The sequence below is a fragment of the Zosterops lateralis genome (genome assembly GCF_965231275.1).
Source record: "Zosterops lateralis genome assembly, chromosome: 6".
NCBI classification, from domain to species: domain Eukaryota; kingdom Metazoa; phylum Chordata; class Aves; order Passeriformes; family Zosteropidae; genus Zosterops; species Zosterops lateralis.
The window spans coordinates 22,119,429-22,142,253 of record NC_139761.1 but is presented as its reverse complement, the minus strand read 5'-3'; the positions used below and the strand labels follow the sequence as shown (position 1 = coordinate 22,142,253).

The window sequence follows — 22,825 nt, the reverse complement described above, 5'->3', positions numbered from 1 at the left end:
AGAACATCCTTTTTCAAGATTTAGTTGCACAATTATATATGTTAGGAAGTGTTTAATTCTTTACTTGTATCTAATGTTGATAAACTTCTCAAGATGGACACAGAAGCAGACAAATGCCCTCTGTTAGGGTTAGTATTTCAAGCCTTTTACTATGTTTCTCTGTGTTGTAGAATTCCTGCTCCTTACTGTTTCTGTATCTCCAGTTTAGCAGATGGTACAAGAAACTGGAAAAGGACCATAGAGTTCTCCCCTTCTTGCTCCCCCATCTTTGTAACAGGATGAATCACTTCAATACAAAGCTTTGCTTCCTTCCTAACAAACAAGACCACATCCTTCCATGACAGAGAGGATTAATACAATCTAGCTTTATGCTGTAAGAAACCTGAGGGTACAGTGCACGACAAACTTTAGCACTTCAATTTCTTTCCACCCCCATCTACCTGGTCTGGTTTCTGGTCTGTCTGCCTTTAAGGAAAAAAGGCTGGTGATGAGAGTCTTTTTCACTTCTGCAGGCTTTAGAGCTACGAAGAAGGAATGACAATGTAACTCAAACTCTTTCAGTACCTGCAGAACAAGGAAGATGGATCTCAAGGAGTCCTTTTAATTTTTTAATGTTAAATATTAATAGGGTTGCTCATGTAGTTCTGTGATGTAAATTTCACTGTTCAGTAGGTTCAGTAGGTCTACTCTCAGTAGAACTGATGTCTGTTCTGCAGTACAAATCCTGTGAACTCTGTGGAAAGGAAACATGTTTGTACACTAGGAATGGATAGACACATTGTATGTGAAGCTGAGCTTTGAAAGGCTTCAACAAATGCTGACCTATTACTGGTGAAACTATTCTAAATGTAATGCAAACCTTGAAAGAAGAGCCCCTCTTTATACTTTTATGTAGACAAGGCACTTGATACCTAGCCAACTGCAATTTTTTTAATGGGCAGATTCATTAGTGAGCAAAACTTTGTTACAGCATCACTCTGATACAAACTTTGTATATTAAAGAGCAGGGTTGGGTGTCCATCAGTCTGTGACACACCAGCCTTTTTTTTTAACTGCTAGAAGCTAAAGGAATCTTTAGGAACTTGAGGTGTGTTAGCAAGTGTGTTAGGTGGGAGTAGAGTGCTTTTTTTCCAGTTCCTGTTTTACCTGTGGGCCAGGGTATGGGTCAATACATAGTACCCTTGGATCTATCTCCAGAACTGTAGTTGAAACATAGTTTCTGTTCACATAGTAGCTGTATTACTGTTTTCAAATCTGCTTAACAGGATGTATTTTCTTTTAAGTATTTCAGGTGAAAGCCTTAATCAGGTGCCTGCCCCCTAAGGTAGGCTCACATGTGGTGTTGTATAGACTGGAACATGACTGTCCTTAAAATTTCAGAGTTTAAGAAACCATAATGAACAGAAGAAAGCTCCTGTTTGCCAAAGGGCAGGAATCTGGATTAGATTGGCCTGACCTTGCTCCAGTGGCTCTGGCTAATCACTTCGGGTGGTTGCTTTGGCTACCTGCTTCTTCTGAGTGAAGTATTTCAAGTGGTCCTGATGATCAAACAGTAGGTTTAGGCAGGGGGTGTCCCAGGTGTACTGTGTGTGCAAGTCTGGCTGAAATAACACCACACATTCCAGTGGCCTTGCACTGTTGTCCTGACAACATTTAGACCTGCATTATGGATTTATGATTTTACTTAACAAAGCAAGTGCTATTCTGCCTTGATGTTTGCTCTCCCAGAGCAAGGTGGAGATGGCCCCTCTACAGCCAAGCTGAACTCCTTAGGGAATTTACTATTTTTGTGTGTCTTCTGAGCAGGTGTTTACTTGTATCACAACCACTCTCCTTCAGTGGTGCCCTGGCCCTTTCTGCTCAAGAGCAACTCAGTTTAGGCCCAGAAGGCTACTGAATCCCCCATAATCTCTGCAGAGCAGAGCTTCCCTCCAGGTCAGGGTTGAGATGGTGCTAGTGGGACCAGAGCAGTCCCCTTCCATGCACATCAGTATTCTACTCCAGCACTGATAGGGTGCTCCAAAACCATTTACATCTTTATCACTGGTACAGCTCAGAACTAAGAAATGGAAAATTTCTTTAAGAACAGTATCATGTGTGTCTTTTTGTAATTAATCAGTGTGGTTCTGTGTTCTTACATAGCCAACACAGAATTTTTATTTAGATTTAGTTTTTACTGCACTTCCCATGGCCCTCATGTTGATACTTCTTCCTGCTTCCTTTGACACTTAGACAATAAAATTCCCTCTGTACTGCTCTCAACTGGTGCAGAGAAAACAAGTTGTCTGTACTGTCCTTCTTTCTGCTTTAAACCTTCCCATTACATGTCAGCTGAGAAGTCAAAGGGACAGACTTGAGTGATGGTATCAGGCAAATGATGTAAAGATGTCCTGTACTTGCTACACTAATGGACATGAAAGAGCCCTCATCCTCCTTTACAGGTGAGTATGTCTGTGCACACAGAGGCAGTGAACGTACATATGTGGCTGTTTAGCAAAGGCCAGAATTCACATTTTCCTCTTGAACTGCCATCAGTCAGGCTGGATGGGAATAAAAAATCAGTGCAGGCAGCATCAAAAATTTCAGTCTTACAATACTGTAACAAACAATACTGTAAGAGTTAATACAAAGCTCTTCTTGCACTGCTCAACTCTTCAATGTACAATTCAGTCTCCTTCCTGGCCTGAAAAGCAGTTCTGCTCAAAGTCTGTGTTTAATGACCTTCCAGACTAATGACCTCACCAGGACTTCTCAAGACAAATGCTGGGTTAATAAAGGACAGTCAGCTGCAAGATTCAGTGCAAGGATCCCCAGCAAAGGGATCCAACTTTATTCAGGCTATCATCTTTCAGGCATAACATACCCTTTCTCTCTAGGGAAATGAGTAATAGCTGGGACCATGGCCAGGATGTAGGCAAGCCTACAGTGTATATAGGAAATAAATAAACATTCTCTGACCTGTTACTCCAGAGAGAAAGGCACATGCAATAGTCCATCTTGGCCAATTTAATTACATGAACAGCTTTTGCCCAGAGGGAAAGTAATTGCACAGTTCTAAACATCTGCTTCAGATACTTGCTTGAAAACACCTTCTGCTCCATGTCTTACAAATTTTGCTTTAAATCAGGTAACTCCTATATCCCCTATGAATGTATAGATCGGGGTGACTGCTAAACAGGGGAGTGAGAACAGCAAAACAGTGATGTGACCACAGACTTTCTGCTCCCTCTTACACCAGGCTTTTCCCCTGCTCCTGGTTGTTCCTGCAATTTTAGGTTTTCAAGTCAGTTAGAGATGATCCTGCTTGAACCTTAAGGGGAAAATCTTTATTGTGGGAAGGATAAACAACATGTTGAAGTGGAAAATTTTTTAAAAAATAAATAAATAAACCCCATACCCTGTCAGTTATTACACTGAGAGGCCCAAGAATTAAGGCTCTCACATGTCTAAAAGCACACAGAAATTCATTCATGAGTGAGTGAGACTGAGCCTTAAGAGCACTATTCATGCAGAGACTGCAGGATTATGACCAGCAAAGGCATATGACATGCTGTGGATAGCAGGCCATTACAGAATTAACTCAATTCAGCCAGGTTTGCTTTCCTGGATTATATTTTTATTTTGGCAAAGAGTGAGTGCCATCCTATCTCTAATCTCATTTTAAGGGAGGAAAGGAGGAGAGGAATAACTATAGAATAACTATTGCATTCATCTACTCCCAGTTCAAGAGCAGCTCCAGACAGTGGCCAACAACTGAATATATAGAATAAATGTAAGTAGAAGGTTTTGCATCCAGAAAGAAAAGAACGAAAAATTGAATAAAATTGCTACAGCTTGAAGCCAAGTCTTTTTTTTTTTTTTTTTTTTTTTTTTTTTTTTTTTTGTGTGTGTGTGTGTGCGTGTATAAATTAAAGACTGGATAGAACAAATACATCTTTTGTTGTAGCACAAGCCAGTGTGTAGCCTAGTCCTCCCATTTGACAAACTTGGACCTTGACAGCTGCTGTGTTTGCCTTATCAAAGTGACAAAGAGTTTTTCAGCTATTATACAACAGCACAAGCATGTACAGTCTAAATCTGAAAGAAAATAAATAATTTTTTAAATAAATAAAAATAGCATCAAGACTACAATGACCTTTTCAGTGGAAGCTGGAGGACAACTTCCCTTAACAGAAGGAGCCAAACGTTTACAGCTGACAAAAGGAGTTAGAGGCATGCCAGCTGTTAAATCTGTCATCTTGGTAATTGTAACAGTTGAGTTCTCTTCAGAAACTCAGTATCAGACTCAGAAACACAGTGCAGTATATTCAATTCAGCTTGTGCATTTCAGCCTGACAATACTATGGGAAGCACTACAGGCCAGGCAGCAACAGTCTGGTAAGCAGCAGGTCACAGCCAGCAATTCAATTAGTCTGCACAACAAGAAGCCTGAAAGGAGATGGTATCCCACTAATGCTTGTATGCTCCCCCTTTAGGTAACCAACAAAAGGGTTCATCTGCATTTGGATGATCCATGGGTATGTCTGCAAATTTCTAAAGAGTACATCCAATAAATGTTCAATACTGAGGTGGTGGCAATGGGAGCAGATCTCGGACTGTAGCAACACCCCCTTTGCAGACTGTTGTTTGCCAACACCACCATCAACACATCATTAAGAGCAGGACTCATACCTTGATCCGCTGAGATGCTGAACTTCTTAGACCTCTTGGAGACTCCTCAGAGAAGAGAAACTAAGGTCAAGTATATTTCAGAGTTCTGCCTTCACAAAGCAGGTGGTGTACAGAGCACTAACAATAAATCTGAAACTCGAGGTTTGCTTTATATAACAAGTGTTACTCTCATCTAAGTGTTTGTTTCAGATCTCTCACTTCTCCCACTTAATTCTTCAGGGGTAAGGAAACCCACTATCTTACTTCTTGACACCATTTAAATGTTGCATTTATAATAAAACTTAGCCCTAGAGAATTGCACCCATAACTTTTAACTGAAGAAATACAGCTGCAGAAAAAATAAACATCAGCAACTCAGAAAGCTAATTGGATAGAGCAGTCATGGGAAAACAGCTGTTGGAGAGATAGCTCATAAGAAAAAGGCATGGAGAAAGAAGACCTCAAACAGCAGCCAAGTTTCGTTTATTACAAGCAGGAAAGAAGCTAAAGCAATTATATTGTTTACCACTCCTCCCATCCCATGTAATTGGGAAAACTGATTATGAAGGACAACCTCCTGAAGCAATGAACTTAAAACTGAGAAAATGAAGGAAGTCCAACTTCTATCTAAATAGCATAACTAAATACAGCCTAGCAGCTGTGGTGCAAACTAAGCTGTTTTTTAGCAAAGATACTTTGTCAAATACTTGATTGCCTCTACAGCTGCATGCTCCTGCAGTTTAGGAGGCTGCTAACAGGGAACAGTACACACACTGCCAGTGGTTTCTGGCATCACTTCCCCATAGCACCCATCTCCCTGAACTCCACATCACTACTAAGGTGATGTAGCTGGTAATTATGTCTGTGACACCTTCCTTCTCTAAGGATTGCAGATACTGCTGTTCTACTTTCATAACTATTTACAGACACCTCTGTAATTCATCACAAAGCTGTGTTAAAGACAACTGCATTTAGGTCCAGAAACAGTTCTAAGAGCTACATCTGGAATCTCAGTTCTGCATCCCATTACAATGCTCATTACCACAGGCTCTGATTATATCTGTGGGTGCTACTCTGAAAGCATCACAAAACACATTCTTTTCTCCCAACAACTATATGCTAGTTGTGATTTTACAGTTAGGAACTTTCTACCCACCCCACCTCCAAACTCCTCCTATAATCCCACAGTCAAGAGGCATTCACAGGTCTCCAGATTCATTTGATATTAACTCCAAATTGCTCTAGAACACAGGGGGTTTTATTTTCCTGAAATACACTACCTCAGTAAGAGTCCATATTAGAGTTCCTGGGACAGCTTCTGTTTATCAAAATAAACACAGAGATCAAGTCTTCAACTCTGCCTTTGTGTCTCTATGCAGTCACTAGCAATGGTCCTGCATTTCTGCCATAATTTCACCTGCATGCCCAACAAAGCACGTGTAAGCCAGGGCTTTGAGAGCTGCAAGTCACTCTGGGAGCACTACAATCTCCAGAAAGGACTTATCCTTTCTGGACTTGTAGGCATTGTCCTGGGGTTTCTCTGCACATGACTCCATATCCAGTGTTCAAAAACTTAACAATTCCAAGTGCAAACCATATTATTTCATGCATGGAAAGGGAAAGCATTTGTTTGACCTGTGCAACATTACATTTTCCAGCAAAGTATCGCTGGAACCTTAAAAGCTCCCTGAGATGCTTCCATGCAATTTGCCCACAAGTCAAGATTTTGATTTCTATAAAATGGAAAAAGCACTTGTGATACTGGAACACAGGTCCTCCACCTGAGTTACATCACAGGACTGGCAGAGTGCTTCAGACAGTGCAGGGGCAACCAGTTCATCTGCTGGTGTACGGTGCACACCTTATGGGTCTCAAGAGAGCTCAGTCTGGCTCTCTTAGGGGCAGCTTTCATTCACACATACACACATACCCATACACACACCACCTGGCCAACTGACCTCAGACTCAGAGAGCAATTACAATAGAAGCAGACAGCTAAAGTTCTTAGTGCCAACACCATGTGTCACAGAACTTTTCGTTGTACTTTTGGTTGGTTGTTGTTAAACCTTTAGTGTCTTCTAAGGTCCCTACTACTAATGTTAACAGCAGGAGGGAGTCATCTGCAATCAGTCTGCCTTCTGGCAACCTCTTTTTGAGCCAGATAGAAAGCAAAGTTCTCAGATCACCCTTTCCTTCCCTCCTTTTATAAATACAACCACTTACAAAATCAGAGTAAGAGTACTTGCAGAAATCATCAAACTGAGAGATAAACACAGTCATATAAATGCACACCTCTGCATCCATCCCTCCCCATGTACCAGCGCCATGCAAGAACTATTACTTAAGGGCAAAATTATTCACACCCCCTCAAGACTGCTGTTCACTTACAGAAACTCACAAATGGTAGCAGAAGTCATCCACACATCACCAGACAAATACCACACCATCTGGCAGGGCAAGAAGGGAATATGTAGCCCTTACACGCTTATAAGGGCACAGAACACAATCCCCCCGCACACACCTTGTTTTTGTTGTTTACAGAAGTGAGCTGTAAAAGATCAGCAGTATTCCTTTCTTAGGGAGGAGGGCAAGGGTCCCTGAAGGCAAATCTTGCTTTGCGGGAGGAGGTGGGAGGATGAAGGGGGCAAGACAAGTCCCATGCCAAAGAAAATTCTGAAAACAAAGAAGCCACATCTGGGATTTAGGGAAGTCTTGGGAGATTAAATTAGGCTCACTTCTTCCCTCTCTTCAACTCTCATTACTTGTGTAGCAAATTTGCCATCTTTCACCTCAGAGCCAGAAAAACCTTGTTGAGCAGATCTTCACAGGTTCAACTGCCAGAAATACAAGGTGCTGCAGTTGCTTTGTGATATTTTCTTGGATTAGCAGTACTTTATTTTTCAATAAAGAAAGTAACATTTAAAATATCAAAGTCTCTCAATATAGACCATGAAGAACAAACAATGTTTCAAGTCTCCTGTACCTTCCCACATAAACCTGAGGTGGGACTGGATTTCCTGCCTTGTTTGTGAACAGAAGATTGATAATGTTTCTGCCAATACTGGTTTCAGCTCTTAGGGAAAAACTGAGCACCAAATGTCAGGCTGAACTGGGGAATTTACTCTAGGAACAGGTACAGCTCCACAGCTTTTGTACTGGCCAAGCCACTGCTTACAAAAGCACACTGACAGGACACCAAAGGTACACTGGGATCCAAGTGACTGCAGTCTGGCCCCAAGTTACACAACCTTCCCCTTCCTCCCAGTACATGTCAAGAGACAGGAGTTGATCCTAAGGGTTCTATCTGCACCTAAACATGGCTGGGTCCAGAAGAAGGATGCAGCATGGACTTCAGTCTGGCGCAAGAGATGGATGCTGCAGGTTGGCTACTGACCCCTGGCAGGCTGACTCCTATAGAGAGTGCACAGAGGAAAGAATAGGGCAAGTGACAAGAACAGCTCTTCCATCTGATGACTCTGCTGACTCCCATGCTTTCCATTTTCATCTCTCTTTTAGGACAAATCAGTTACAGCCTTCTGGGGTTGTCATAGGGTAATTTTTTCTACAGGATATTCACTGGGACGATCCTAAGTATTTTTGCTAAAAATTACAAGTTAGGTACCATTTTGAGACTGCTAGAAAGGAAGGAAGCCTTCTCCAAGGTCTCTAGGCTTTTGCTGCAGTTCTAGAGCTGCTGTGGGTGGCTCTGTAGAACCCCTGGTTCCCTTCCTGGCAATCCCATTCTCTGGTCCATCAGTCACAGCAGTTTCTTGTAGAAACTGTTACACAACACAAACCCTTCTGTCAGCAAGTCAGCCCTTACAGATTATTAAGTAAAAGGCATTTCTAAGCAGTTAGCAGATCCAATCTAAAAGGCAATGCAACAACTAGCCCTGAAAGTACTAAACTATTACTGAGAAATTAAAAGAACTATTGTTTTGGTGTGAGAGAGTATTGGCATATACATCCCCATGCTCCTTGGCAACAATTAAACTAACCAAAAGCAGATAGCATTGCTCCTTTTTTCCAGCTCCTTGAAAATCTCACACAGGGACAAATAAACATGGGAGTTACATTGGTTCCTGCAGCACAAAAATACCTGCTAAACAAGGCAGTGGAACAAGGATCTCTTTAAGAGATGCTAATGCCTGAATACCTGGCAGCCCACTGGGAACACAGCTCAGATTTGCAGAGACACACAAAATACCAATGCAAAAAGCACTCCAACTCTCCCATCCCTGCTTTTAGTGAAGGTGTGAAGGGAGAAAAGGACTTTTAGGGCATGACAAGGGAAAGGGTTTTCTTGCAAGCAGGTTGTGCAATCCAGAGTCTCAACTGCTGTATTCACAACAGCTTTTCTTTAGGGAAAGGGAACCAACACTAACTCTCTCTGAGGCTGGAGATCTCCAAGCCAAAGCTAGCCAGCAGGCAGAGATGATCAGATGAACAAAAAGAATTTGGTAAGCCATTTGCCATCAAGAGGACATCTTCAGAGAGAAGAGAGAGACGGCCAAGCAGCTTTAGGGCCCCGTCCTTGTACAGCCTGCGACCTGACAAAGAAAATGGAAAGAAACATCAGCCAGAGACTGGCACCACAGATTAACTCTACACACTCACAGTGGGATGACTGTCAATCCTTTCCTGTTCTTTCCCTAACAAATGAAGACAGCCTGCACAAACACTACATGCACCTTTGAGTCTAGATGTGAAAGCAGCATCCTACAATACTGCTGTTCATAGTTTCATATACTTGCAGGCATAGGAAGCAAGGTGTCTTCCCAAACCAAGACACAAGAATACACTAAAGTCACCAGGTACTGCTTACATAAGAAGTTCATTTCATGGACTGTGGCCTAGCAATCGTTTCAGATTCTCCCCCAAGGAGGCATTAATCTCTTCATTCCTAACCTGTTCCCCAAACTTGATTCTGACATGACTCAAATCAGCTCTAAGAGAGCTCCTGGATGCATTTACATGCAGTCTTTCATCAACAGAACTCCTGTTTCAGACAGCAGAGAGAAGGTGCCTCTGTGAAAGAACCAGAGCCACCTCGTTCCAAGAACAGCATGTTATCTCACACAGATAAGAAGTCCAAGGCTTGAACTCAGGACCCAGCACTGCCTGTTGCCAGGAGCAAAAGTAAGATATTTATACAGAAGAATCCATTCTGTTCTAGCTTCCTCAAAAGTCTACATGAACCTAAGCAGCCTCATTTTTTCACACCAAAGATAAAGAGTGTCTTCTCACGGTATATAAGGCAATGTTACTTCCACTTTGTGTATTATTTCAAAGACACATTCTGTAGATCCACCAGCTTAATGAAATGCACTGCCCATCTGGCCTATCTCACAGTCCTCTTCCAACGTCCCAGGGATAAACCCTGCACTGCCACACTTACCCGACTTGCTCTCCACAGGCTCTGCTGAGTAGAAAATGTAATCAACAGTGGCTCCAAGCCCCATGGGCATCGTTGTGACCTCCGGGCGTCCCCTCTGTGGCAAGAAGTGGCTGTAGACAGAGGTCAGGTTGAGGCCATGCTGGATAACACCTGAACACCTGCACACAAACAGTCACTGTTTATCAAGTAAGGAAAGAGAATTATGCCTTTTCGGTACTGCAGTCACAGCTGAATGTTCCCTTGCTGATGCAACTGTCTGAACTACCCCTATTTTGTGAGCACATAAAATCTCTCAGAACTATTTACTCCATTTACACCAAAGCAAGACAGACTGTGAATTTCCTTTGTCTTCAATACCCAGTCCTATATATACCTATTGCCCTCCATTCTCAAACTCACCAACACAATGCTGACAGAGCAGCTGCTGAAGAATTCTGGGTAGATCTAGCTCTTCCAGATAGTCCTCCTTACTATCTTTCACTCTCACATTTACTTCAGTCTTTACTTCAGCCAGATTTTCAGTGCTCAGGAAAACAAGGCTGAATTAGAAGACTGGGGCTATTGAAGGTGCACCAAGTTACCTTGGGATGAATGGCTGGGGATCAGGGTCTTTCACCATGGCAGCAGGCTTGGGCCAGTGTGCAGGGCGGTCTGCAAAGGAGCAAAGAGATTCCAGCCAGACCTACACAGATCCCAGAACGGGCTGCTCATCCCAAGTCTGAGAAGCTTCTCCTGAATACAAATGAATCTTTTTGCCCAAGAAGAGCAGATAGCTTCCAGTCACGAACATCTTAAAGGAAAATATCCAAAGGAAACACAAGCTGTAAGACTATCAGGAACATCCTTAGAGCAGATCAGTGCAAACAAGTGAGAAGTCATGCTGAGGACATGTCCTTAAAGCATTTAACATTATCAGAGTCCAGGTCATTTCAGCCTTTGCTCTCAAAGAAAGTTTGCTTGTCTTAGCCCACAGCTTACTCAAAGGGTGTCTAGAAAGGCAGAAGAGAAATGGGGAAAGCAGAACCAGCCATGCCACAAGGCCCAGATGTGCAACAATGTCTACTGGGTACCAGCTTCCAGAGACATCTATATTGGGACCATTATGTATCATTACAGTCTTCAGGCTGCTCTCCACCACCAAAATCTTGAAGCAGAAAATTGAAATATACATATGTTTCAGCTTAAAAAAAGTTTGTAAGAAACAGCTTCAAGAAGCCAAATCTCAGACCACCTCAAGGAACATAGTCAGCGTGTATGAGGGAGGAAAGTGTACTTCTCTGAGCTCCCATGGAATCATGTCACAGAAGGCACCCTTCTGCCTTTCCCTTTTCTCACCAGGCATTACCTCCACCTCGTGTTTTCCTTGAAATCACAGAATCATACAGTTATAGAACAGCCTGGGTTGCAAGAGACCTTAAATATCATCTAGTTCCATCCCTCCATCCCACAGGCAAGGATGTCACCCACTATATCAGGCTGCCCAGGGCCCCATACAACCTGGCCTTGAACAATTTCTAGGGATGTGGCATCCACAACTTCTCTGGGCAACCTGACCCAATGCCTTACTACTCTCTATGTAAAGAATTTTAGGAAGTTTAAAACCATTTCCCCATTGTTCCATTACTATATACCTGTGTCAAGAATCACTTTCCTTCTTTTTTTATAAGCCCCCTTTAAGTACTGGAAGGACACAATGAGGCCTCAGTGGAGCCTTCTCTTCTCCAGTCCAAACTCTCTCAGTCTGTCCTCAGAGGAGAGGTTCCATTGAGCTAGGAGAGTGACAAGTGGAGAAGTCTGCTGTTAATACCTGGTTTAGCATCTGTCACACCTTCCAAGAGGACCAGCTGTGGTGGTCGCTCACAGGCAACATCGCAAAAGCGGAACTGGAGCAGGAAGTCACGGCTGTATTCACGTCTCCCTGCAGAGAAAAGTACAAGTTAAAAGAAGCAACTGCAGCAAAGTCACATCTCCAGGGAGCACCTACATGTATTTTAGACCTTTGGGCCTCCAAGAGCTCTTTGGTTTGAGGGAGGCTTTTGTGCCCAAGCACTCTGGTACCATGAGAATAGAAATCACCTAATAACCTACATGTAGAACAGAACAGATGTGTAACAGTAGAAAAAGAGAGCACAGCTATTGCTACGCCTCAAATGCAACAGTCATGGTCAGCACAAAGTAAGAATGTCCTCTGTGAGACGCCAAAAGCTCAAGGGACTTTTGAGCAGATCAGTTAGTGTGCAACTCCAGGAAATGTGTGCTGAGAAAAACATTTCTGGAGATCAGGCTGAATACAAGCTCTATATTCAAGATTTTAACAAAAGCTATTTTGTGTGGGCTCCATTTTTTTAATCCTCACTATGGATGCAGAGAACAGACATGATCGTAACTGGGTCTTAGGAATGATTTCTTTTCAGTGGTTTGCAAATACTACCCAAAACCACACCCCAAACACCTGAAGATGAAAGCTGTGCCTGTTGAACACAGTTTAAACTGTACAAAAGTATTAAGTCTGGGAATATGAAAGAGACACATAGAGCAATTGTTAGTGGTAGAGGAACATTTTAGCTCCTGACTAGAGAAAGAAAATGGCAGAAATGCAATAGGGTCTGGAAAAAATCATATTTAACTCATATACAAAGTAGAAGGAGAGAATCTTTGTCAAGTGCCTCATGCAGCACATGCCGAAGCTACTCAAGAGAGACAGCAAGGCCCACAAACTGCCCATCCTCAGCAAACTCATATTTGTCAGTGCATACTGGAGCTCACCAAGTTTCTTGGGCTGGCACAGGGTGGCATACTGGCACTTGTCTGTCACACCCAGTGAGCTCGGCCACAGTGGGGCCAGCAGTTTCCGTGAATACAATTGTTGGGAAAAGTCTTCCTGACCAGACACCTGCAAGAAGGGCCACAAAAGGAGAGCAACCATCAGTGACACAGAGCAGATGTGCAAGCTATAGACAATGTACAGACAGGGGAATGCCCTCACAGAAAGGCATGAACTAAGCTGTTCAGAGTATGGGGCAGATATAATAAACCTTCAGCTGCAGGGGACAGATACAATTAGCTAAAGTCACCTGATAAGATACTTTACAGGTATCTTATTGAAGTGATGATTTAGCTTGAATGACAACCATATATTTGATCACAGACACACAGTAAGACAACCACAAGAGACTCTAGCATAAGCACCCACTTCAAACTTTTTTTTTGAACAAATGTCCACATAAAATTTCAGTAAGTCTTGGTGGAGTTGTATTTCCCTACACTTCCAGCCACCCAGGCATAAAAACTTCATAGGAAAGGAAAAAAGACTTGAAATCAAAAGGTCTATTATCACAAGTCTTCCTCAAGAGATGCCAAAAGAGCAGTGGTGGGAACAACATGCATACACTTGTCTGCTTCTTTCCCCTTCAGTGCTGGAGACATTGGGGAAAACTTCTGAATAACTTAACTCAGTATTAAGACTATTTTATCACACAAGGAAGAATGCAGCCATGCATTTCTCTATCAGCATACAACAAAGAGCTATCCAATCCCAATTCTGGTTGGCAACTACCTTCCAGGCTGGCATCCCATGGTAGGAAAGTTCACCATTCCTGATGAATTTATAGAGTGGAGAATCAGGTACAGAGTTCAGGTCTCCACACAAGATGACAGGATAGTAGCTGCCTTCAGCAGTCCTTGCAATTTTGTCAATCTCTGCTAGCAGCAAGGCCACCTGGGCCAGTTTGATATCTCCTCGACGGGGATTGAACAGCACATGAGTGTTGGCCACACACAAAGGACTGACTGCCTTCAGACCCAGACTCTCTGGGAGCACAGGCTGTAGCAGCAGCACCAAGCCCACATTATCCCGGTTGAGGACATCCAGGCCAGGCCGGAAGTATTCTATGGGGCTGAGGCTGATCAGCTGGAACCTGCTGTGCTTATAGCACACAGCACATCCATCTGTCTTCGTCCCAGTTCTCCGTTTATAGAAGCATTCAAAGCCTGAAAAGAAACCATCACCCATTAAAAGGTTTATCCAGTCACTGCCTCAGGCTCCGCAAGTCTCTATAGAAAAAGTTCCTACATTTGGGTACGGCAATATACCCAATTCTGTTCCAATAACCCCCCTTTATTATTAATCATCGAGAGTATTTTCTCTCTCCTTGTCCTTCTAGGGCCCTCTGTTTTGTTACTCTGATCTTTCAACTCAGAGACATCAACTGCAAAAGAGAGGATAAAGGTCTAGACATATAGTTCAGAAGTAGGGCCAGCAGCCACCTGGCAAACAGGAAGAGGTCTTTTGAAACTGAGTGCTTTGAAGATGAAGCACTGCTTGGTCAGTCCCACGAGCTGGATGTACAGACCCATAAAAGCTGGACATACCCATCTCCTTGAATGTTGGTTCCAGTTGCTCCCAGTAATGGTTCTCTTGCACCTCTTGGAGACACAGAACCTGGAAGGAAGGCAGAGACCTCATTTGCTCCACAAGTATTTGCTAGTTACCGTGTTTTGGGAAGGAAGAAAGTGGAAAAGTGCACTCACACACCAACCCTCCAAACAGAAATGTCATCAATGCAACTCTGTCATCTACTTTCTGGGCCACATTAGTTTATCATTCAGTTTTCTAGTGGTGAGATAAAAGATCCTTCATACCACAAAGAGAACTCAAAGAAACAAAGAGAAAGAATAGAGAAATTCATGGAGTCCTCTTCAATGCAGGCTTCCTCTCCTGTGCTACCTTAGAAAACTGGTCCTTCTTCCTCTACTTCTGCTGTTTATAGAAGTTAAGCCCTGCTATCAAAGTATGACTAGTTTCTACAATATAAGCAAGACAGACACCAAAAACACTGTCTGTGAAAGTCCTCAAACACTCTTGGAACCATCAGTGTCCAGTCACTAAGCAGGCAGTATCTTCCTAGGACTTGCTCCCATCTTTTTCTTTTCTTACTATTGTTAGATCAAACAAGGAATTCCAATTCTGGTGATGTAGGGAGGGCTCAGTCATACTTACATCAGGATCCCAATGCTGGATCTCCTGCAAAAGGTTTGGAAGGCGGTAGTTCCAGCTCAGGATGTCTGGATGACAGTGTACATAGAGATCAAGGCCCTGCTCCACCAGGTCCTGGGCAAGGATGTTGTAAGACATGACTCGAAATTCAAAGAGAGGAGTGTTTTTTGAGACCTGCTCTAAGACACAGGGCTGGACAGAAAGATCCTCCCAGTCTCTCCATAAGATGTCTATATGCAAGAGACAAAAAGCAAAGTTACAGCCACACTGGGTAACACAGCCACTCTGCTGATACTTTGGCTCCCTTGGGATCCAGAAAACAGCCATTCTCATTCCCTAAGCTAGGGCACTCTAGCCTCTGAGCAAACCCTCACCCACTCTGGTTTTCAGATGCTCTTTCTGGATATCTTTGGATAGTTGTCTGTAGGGATGGCATAATACATGACCAGAGTCAAGAATACTGAAACGCCAGACCCACTTTTTGGTGTTTTTTTAGAGTACAAAGTCAGCATTTGAGAACAGTAAGGAACATATATTGATATTCAGACCAGACAGTCTAACAGCACAGAAACCACTAGTTGTGACCAGCCCCTTCTCAGCAAAAACTCACTTTACAGTGAGTACTTTTCACTACCAGATCCTGTCAATTCTGCAGGGACAATCCACATCTTACTGACAGCAAGCCCAGACACGATAACCTGACCACATTCACTACAAATGCCAAACTAAACATTAGATTCAGAGCCATCACTGACCGTGGTAGGGCACCTCTGTTGGGACAGGATAAAACGGCACTGCATCCTGAATGGGTTGGGCTGGGAGCACTGGTGGCACTGTCTCTGCATCACACGATAAACCCCAGGCCAGCACAGCTGGGTCATCATTCAGCACTTCCACGTTGATACCAGCACAGCCAGCTGTCTGGTGATCTGTCTGTGGCACCACAGCTGCCCAAGGTGCACTGCCTGCTACAGTCACTGTTTCCTCTGATGGTAATCTTGCCAGTTCAGCCACTGCATGATCCTGCAGTTCTGAAGAAGCCAAGGCATTTAGCTGTGAGTGCTGCTGATCAGCACACGGGGTGACTTCCGGAGATGTATTCAGGTCACTGAGGCTGGTCATCAATAGCTCTGAACCTTCTAACCAGTCACTAGTGAGTGTAACTGATACTTTCCTCACTGCTGGAACACCCTCACTGGCTGGCAAATTCCCTACTCCTTCCTCCAGCCACTGCTGGAGAAGGGCTTCTCGCTCTTCTGGGACCAATCTTCCTGTGGTTGCAGCAAAGACACCTTCTATCTGGGTGGACGGGCTCTTCGCCACAAGCACATTCTTTCGATACGTAAAGAAAGCATCTGTCATTTAAAAACAAAATCAAAATAAGACAGCAGAAATGCTTTTTTACTCATTCTTTTCTTATTCCAATGCATTTGCTGTAACTCTGTGCAATATAACCATTCAGCATAGCAACCTAAACAAATTACTTCTCTGAGGAAAAACAATTACTGTCTAAATAACTTCCCCTGCCTCCTCCAGAATGCTAAGCCAGGTACAAGTGCAGTTATATTAGTCCGAGTCACTGAAACTGCACACAACAGCAATGGCTTTATCAAATCTAGGGAATGCAGTTCTAACTCATGCAGCACCACAGACAGCCAAGCTGAAAGGCCATGTGCAAACTATCAGCTCTCAGCAACGTATGTAAAGGCACAGTCTCTAGTAGTTAGCTGAGAAGGTGCATGGGCTAAGAAGTCAAGCTCTTGTAGATCATCACTTGGAAAAAGTTTCTTTCCAGGGACTGAGTAAGAAATAACGGTCAGCTAAGAGAATAAAATGTATCACAAGAATATGTTACTAAGAGATGAAAAATGAAGACACAGAGGGACCAACATATGCCTTATTAGAGAGAGTATATGCACAGAAATAGTCCTAGTAAGAATTACAGATTACCTGATGACTGGCATGTGGCAAAAAATAAAAATGTAACATTGAATATACTAATATTTGTACCGTAAAGTAGAAAAAGGCAGAGACTCCTTTCACGTGCATCTATAAAAGAGATGGCATTCACATTTTGCTATGAATTCTGCACAGACTCTTGTCCCTACTGTTAACTAGCCACTTCTGTTAATTACAAATGACTTTTTTTCTCTGGATCCCAGTCTGTCAGTCACAGCAGTAACATACAGGAGTCAGCAACAACCACGTATAGTTTCACTATATCCTTTGTGTCAAAGTTTTCTGTATGTGTCAGAAATGGAGCTTTAAGAAACATACTCCTCTCCTCTCTGTCGGTTTAGTAATTAAGTTCATTAATGTCAGAAACACCAGCGCACCAATGTAATGTTTCCACATGCCACTGGCCAGGCATAATGAGTGCCTACAAGAGCGTGTTAATACACAATAGGAACTGAATTTGAGAGGAGTCAGCTCTTTGCTCACTATGAAAAAAGACAGCGTGACAGTCCAGTACTTGCTACAGGCCCGGGGACAGGTTCAGGCTGGAGAGTGGCTTTACATGAGCTCAGTAACCTGGGACTGTGAAGTAGCAGCAGGATCTAGGGAAGCTAAATGAAATGGCGATGCACGCAAAACTGAAGTCCATCCACAAAGTCACCCGCAAGCCCTTGGGGGATCACAGCCCTCTAAGCAGCCCATCTCCAAGGATCTCCCCAAGCCCAGAGAGCAGGTTGGGGGCAGGAGCAGGAGCCCCTGCGCAAAGCGCCGCCCGCCTCTGCAGCACGGCAGCCGGCAGCTGTTCCCTCCAGACAGGCGGCTCCCCAGGCCCCACCTGCCCAGGCCCAGGGCCCCGGGGAGCTCCGGGCCAGCCGGGCCGCAAACCCCTCGGGCCGGGGCGGGGGACGGCGAGGGCCATCCCCGCCCCTCCGGGCCACCCCCGCCAGCTGCCCCTGCCCCTGCCGCCGCCCGCCCGGGGCCGGGTTACCTCGGAGGGCCCGGAGGAGCCGCGCCGCCGGCAGCAGCACGTAGCAGAGCAAGGTGCCGATCATGCCGCCCGGCCCGGCCTCCACCGCCCCCAGCCCGGCCCCGCCGCCGCGCCGGCCCCGCCTCAGCCGCGCTCTCACGGCACGGAGCCGGCGTGCCCAGGCACTCACTCACCGCGTCGGGCCCCGCGGCTCGCAGCCGGCCCGGGCCTGGCCCTCCCCGAGCGCCGCTGCAGGACCGCCCGCTCCCGGGAGGCCGCGGCCCGTGGGACGGCCCGGGCGGGGCGGGGTGGGGCCCTCGCCTGCCCCGTTACAGGCGGGAGCGCGCCCGGCTCGGGGCCGGCGGGGCCCAGGGGTCAGGAACCGTGACCCTGCGCTGAGGGACGGCTTCTTTATGGCCCCGCCGCACTGAAATTTGTGGTTTCACACAAAAATTTTCACCCCCTGTTTTCAGTTCAAAAATACAAACAGGACAATTTCCTTTTTTTTTTTTTTTTTTTTCTTCCCCTGGGAAGTCGCCATTTGCTCCAGATGTTATACAGGCTTTTCGAACAGCACTGATAATAGCCAAGGTTTTGCAAAGCACAACCTCTGTGCAGCAGTGGTGATGGGCTGGGGGCGACAGCAGAGCAGGAGTCTGCCCTGGCTCGGTGCTGCTGAGAGATCATCAGAGCTTTGCAAAATAAGTCCTCACCTGGCTGTGGGTACTCTGGCGTTTGCAAGTTGAGATCCATCACATGCTGAAACCAGACAGTTGCATATGAAAAGTGAAGTCCTGGTTGAAGTCTAGAATTTCAATATTTGCTTCATTCCACAATAAAATGTTTTCAAAGGCAAACAGATTGAACTGAGCACACCACAGCTTTTTTACACAAAATACACATTTCTAAAGTGTCATCTCAGTAGCCTTCTTCCAAACTCTAAGATGGGTACCTACAATGAAGTCAAGATTCACGTTATCCTTGCCTTTTGCACTGATGAGTGCTGGAAACTGTCCCCTTCATGGTGACCAGCTGCCATCTCATGGGTCATAATTAAACGAAACACTTGGTGATGTGCAGAATATCATGCTGTGAAAAGCCAGTGTCCACAAAAGAGACAGAGGAACCTTGCAACTTCATTCGAGTAATGGGATAGAGTCCATTAGGCCATGCCCCCATGAGGTCTCTCTCTCTTTTTGGAGGACACAGCTTCCTTTTATCCTAAACTCCTGGCCCCATGTTGCAGCCCCTCCTTTCCCCATTTGCTGGGGTACTAGGAAGGTACAGACTTCCCAAACAACCTACTACACGTTGCCCTACAGTTCAAAAGCTCAAATTATCTGCATTCTATAAAAAATCCAGCTTGATATTGATGAAGACGTTATGACCCATTTTTAAGATGTTAACACCCATTTCTCCTAAAATCCCCACATCCATTCTTCCAGAACCTGACTGCTTCTTTCACATCGAGTTGCTTGTGAAGACATTAAGACCCATTTCTCCCATCAGTAAGCAGCACAATGAGGGTCCATAGCTAGGATCTGAGATGATGTTATAATGTATATAAATAATAACCCTACCATTCTTTTTCAAATCCCCATTTATAAAACACCACAGACCATGGAAGTGGGGACTTGTCTCAAATCCCAGAGATGTCTCTGGCAAAGCACTGGACCGTGGTCTCCCATCTTCTGTTGCAGTAACCAATCCATCATTAGTTTCTAGTCAGAGAATGGAGGGTGTACTCCAGAGGAAGGATCTGCAACATTACGCGCTCACGGCTGGGTCATTTAAAACCAGCCTGTTCCTTAAAAGGAAACATCTAAGAAAAGATCTGCAGACTCAACCCACATCAGAAATATTGGACTGAAATCAGAGAAGAATGTTAGCTGGTGCTCCCAACAAGCAAACAAGTGTGGCCAAAGTTGTTTGGCCTACACTAGAAAAATATTTACAAACTTTGGCAATAAAATCAAAGCTGACAATGGTCATCTCCTTCAGGGTCCAGCCTTCCACTGGGTTTTGTGGTATTTTGTTCTTTATCAAAATATAACCCTTCCACTGTCTATAATGACTGGACTGTTTGAGAGGTCTGTGTAGAACCTAAGGGAATAAAGCCATAAGAATTATCTTATTCTTGAGAAAATTGAAATATTTCCAAGTGTGTGAATTAGTTCTGCACAGCCTTTATCAGAAAGCCTCTTCTGTTACAATTTTCGTTTTAACACCCTAGGAAAAGTCACAAAGTCCTTAGTAAAGGAGATTTAAAATAATAAGCACTGCACCACTTTTGGCACCACCAGTAGTTGGTGGAATGAGTGAGTACTTGATTCAAGGCCCCATTAAGTGCTGACATATTTACAAGCCACACTTTATTACTGAACATACTGGGAATTTGGCAGTAGGGAAGTCTGAATCTGTTCCAGACTAAAAAGGTGAATACATTCCTATCTTCCTTTCATTTAACACTATAACTGCCACAATCTGACTTTATCACAAAATTGTACAAACTGGAATATGAACTTAAAAGAGACAAGAACACTTAGCAGCAGCCTGGCATGACTCTTTGATATATCTACGGGTGACACAGCCAAAACTTTAGCTATTCTCAGTTATTGTGAGCTGACTGGATCCCAGAACGATGAGGTTTCTGGCAGTGAATGCCACCCTTAAGAGTCAGAAGGTGCAGGTGAAGTCACATAAGGGTGATGTGGTAGCACAGGGCAACAACAGGCTCTGCAGGGCTTTCTCACAACACCAAGGCAGCCCCTGCAAGCAAGACATAGGATTCTCTTGTTTATAAGCAGCATGAATCAAGAACCCAGGTCTTCCAAGTGGCACCATTCCTCATGGAGATGTTCTGACTCCAAGCAGCTGCACTTTTAGTGTGTAGGTGTGAGAAACATACAGGATCTAGGAGGTGGCTGTGAACTCTTCATTTACAGAAGAGAAAAAGCAAATGAACCTGCAACTCACTGGTGGTGACACAGAGAATCTGTGGGCAGGTGCAGGATTTACTTACTAGCAAACTCACTTGAGAAACTGTCAGAAATAGCCAAAGAAAAATCAGCAGCAGCTAAGAGGGACTGTGGCTGGACCAGGCCGATCACCAGTTGAGAAGGCTTCTCTCCCTAGGCCAGGCAGCAATGACAAGTGGTGAACAGGGATCCAGGGTACCAGTAGCCAGAGATGGGAGCTGCCATACGGGAGCAGCTTGGAAAGAACAAAATTAATCATTAGAGGACTTGGCAGTACCAGCTTCCAGGACACCACACCCAGCTGCCCCTAATGCCTGTAAGTGATGTCAGAGCTCATCATCTTTTGAGACCAGATCCTGTTTGAGCTCTTCATTGCCAAGAAGGACAGGCAGGGCATGGGGGCAGCAGGGTTTTCTGAACCTGCTGCTCTCAGGCTTTGCTGGTACACAGCAGAGTCAAGTGCCAGGGCTGCTCACAGCTCTTTGGCCTGACTTCCTAGCTTAGCACAACAGCTCCTCTCAAAGTTCTAAACCTTCTTTGGCCTGTTAGTCATTACAAGTTAATTTCTCATTTTCCTTTGTTGTTATATATGCACTTATTTGTTAAATAATGCAATTACTGTAAGGCATGGACATATGTGGGACACTCCTCTAGGCTTGTCTTTCTATATTTAAATAGTGCATTATGCAATTTATGAAATGCCAAAATCACTTCTCAATCTACCTCAGAAGGCTCAATCCACACACTGTAGGACTGACTAATGTACTTGGCACATGACTTGTCTCATGACTTCTTTACATGAGATTTAAACCTATTTTTACCCTTCCTTTTTTGTCTTTCTCACACTAGAGTAATGCAAGTAAACCCATCATTTGACAAATAAAATCTGGCAGAAGGAAAGAGTCTTAATAACAGAGATGCAGCTGCAGAGATGGTTGAAGTGTGGTGATGTGGGTGCCAGCTGGCCAGTCTTTTCCCCACACAGATCTGAATGAGCAGCTAAACTGCTCCACATTCCACATCAATGCTAGGTGACACCCAGGAAGGGTACAAAATTACAGGTCAATAGCCTGGAGCTCTAAAGGGAAATAGAGAGTAAGGGAAGAAGGCAGTAAAAGCAGTGACAGAGTAAAAAAGGAAAAAAAAATGCATTATGCTATTAGCCAGAACTTATTTTGGCAAAATAACACTTCATAATTTTTTCATGCATTTAGTCCCCTTAAAAGGGAATTTTTCCAAATTCTTTTTCTTTGTAACTATAAAATAAATTATGAATTGTAGGCAAGAGAAGCTGTACCACTTCCAGTGAGTCTACTCATACTCAGTCCCAATATAAGGTGGCATTCAAATGCTTTTTCTTCTGCCATGCCGGAAGAGTACACTGCAAAGCATTCCCAGAGTCTGATCACAAAGTCAGCCCCTGTGCCTGGGGAACTGTCAGTCAGTTCAAGAGGAGTACAAGTGGCTGGTATGGTTTTGGCTTGCATGTTTGTGGGGAAAAGGGATGAAGACAAAACAATTGCTTTGCCTGGTGGGCTCAGAAATTGAGAAAGTGGAGAAAGGTAGCTTGTGAGGGAACAAGAACCTAATGTGGAAGAACTGTGAGTTCCCTGCACATGGCCTGAAGAACTTGAGGACAGCTTAGCACTGGAGTTAGCCCTTCCCCACACTAGGGCCAGCACACATAGATATAGTGCACATGGAGTGCTGCGCAGGAAGCAGGATTGCAGGAGTAAATCCACAGCATGTTGAAGAGGGGCTTCAGTAAGAGGAATGGAAGATCTGTTACATCCAGGGAGTCACACCTCTGCTAGGCTTGCATTGACAAATTGAATCTGCTTCATGGCAGACCAGAATGAAATGTCCAAAATGAGTGAGCC

General features: G+C 44.2%; 1 protein-coding gene across 1 annotated transcript; it reads right to left on the bottom strand.

Moving 5' to 3' along the window:
- Positions 1-9,023: 9,023 nt before the first annotated feature.
- On the bottom strand, positions 9,024-18,148 carry ANGEL1 (angel homolog 1). Its single transcript, XM_083863875.1, has 10 exons — positions 17,989-18,148; positions 15,800-16,399; positions 15,048-15,274; positions 14,420-14,489; positions 13,605-14,038; positions 12,815-12,941; positions 11,856-11,966; positions 10,630-10,699; positions 10,049-10,206; positions 9,024-9,200 (listed from the first exon to the last, which is right to left on the bottom strand). The coding sequence occupies exons 1-10, from the start codon at positions 18,050-18,052 to the stop codon at positions 9,031-9,033; spliced, it is 2,031 nt and encodes a 676-aa protein (XP_083720001.1). The 5' UTR covers positions 18,053-18,148; the 3' UTR covers positions 9,024-9,030.
- Positions 18,149-22,825: the final 4,677 nt, after the last annotated feature.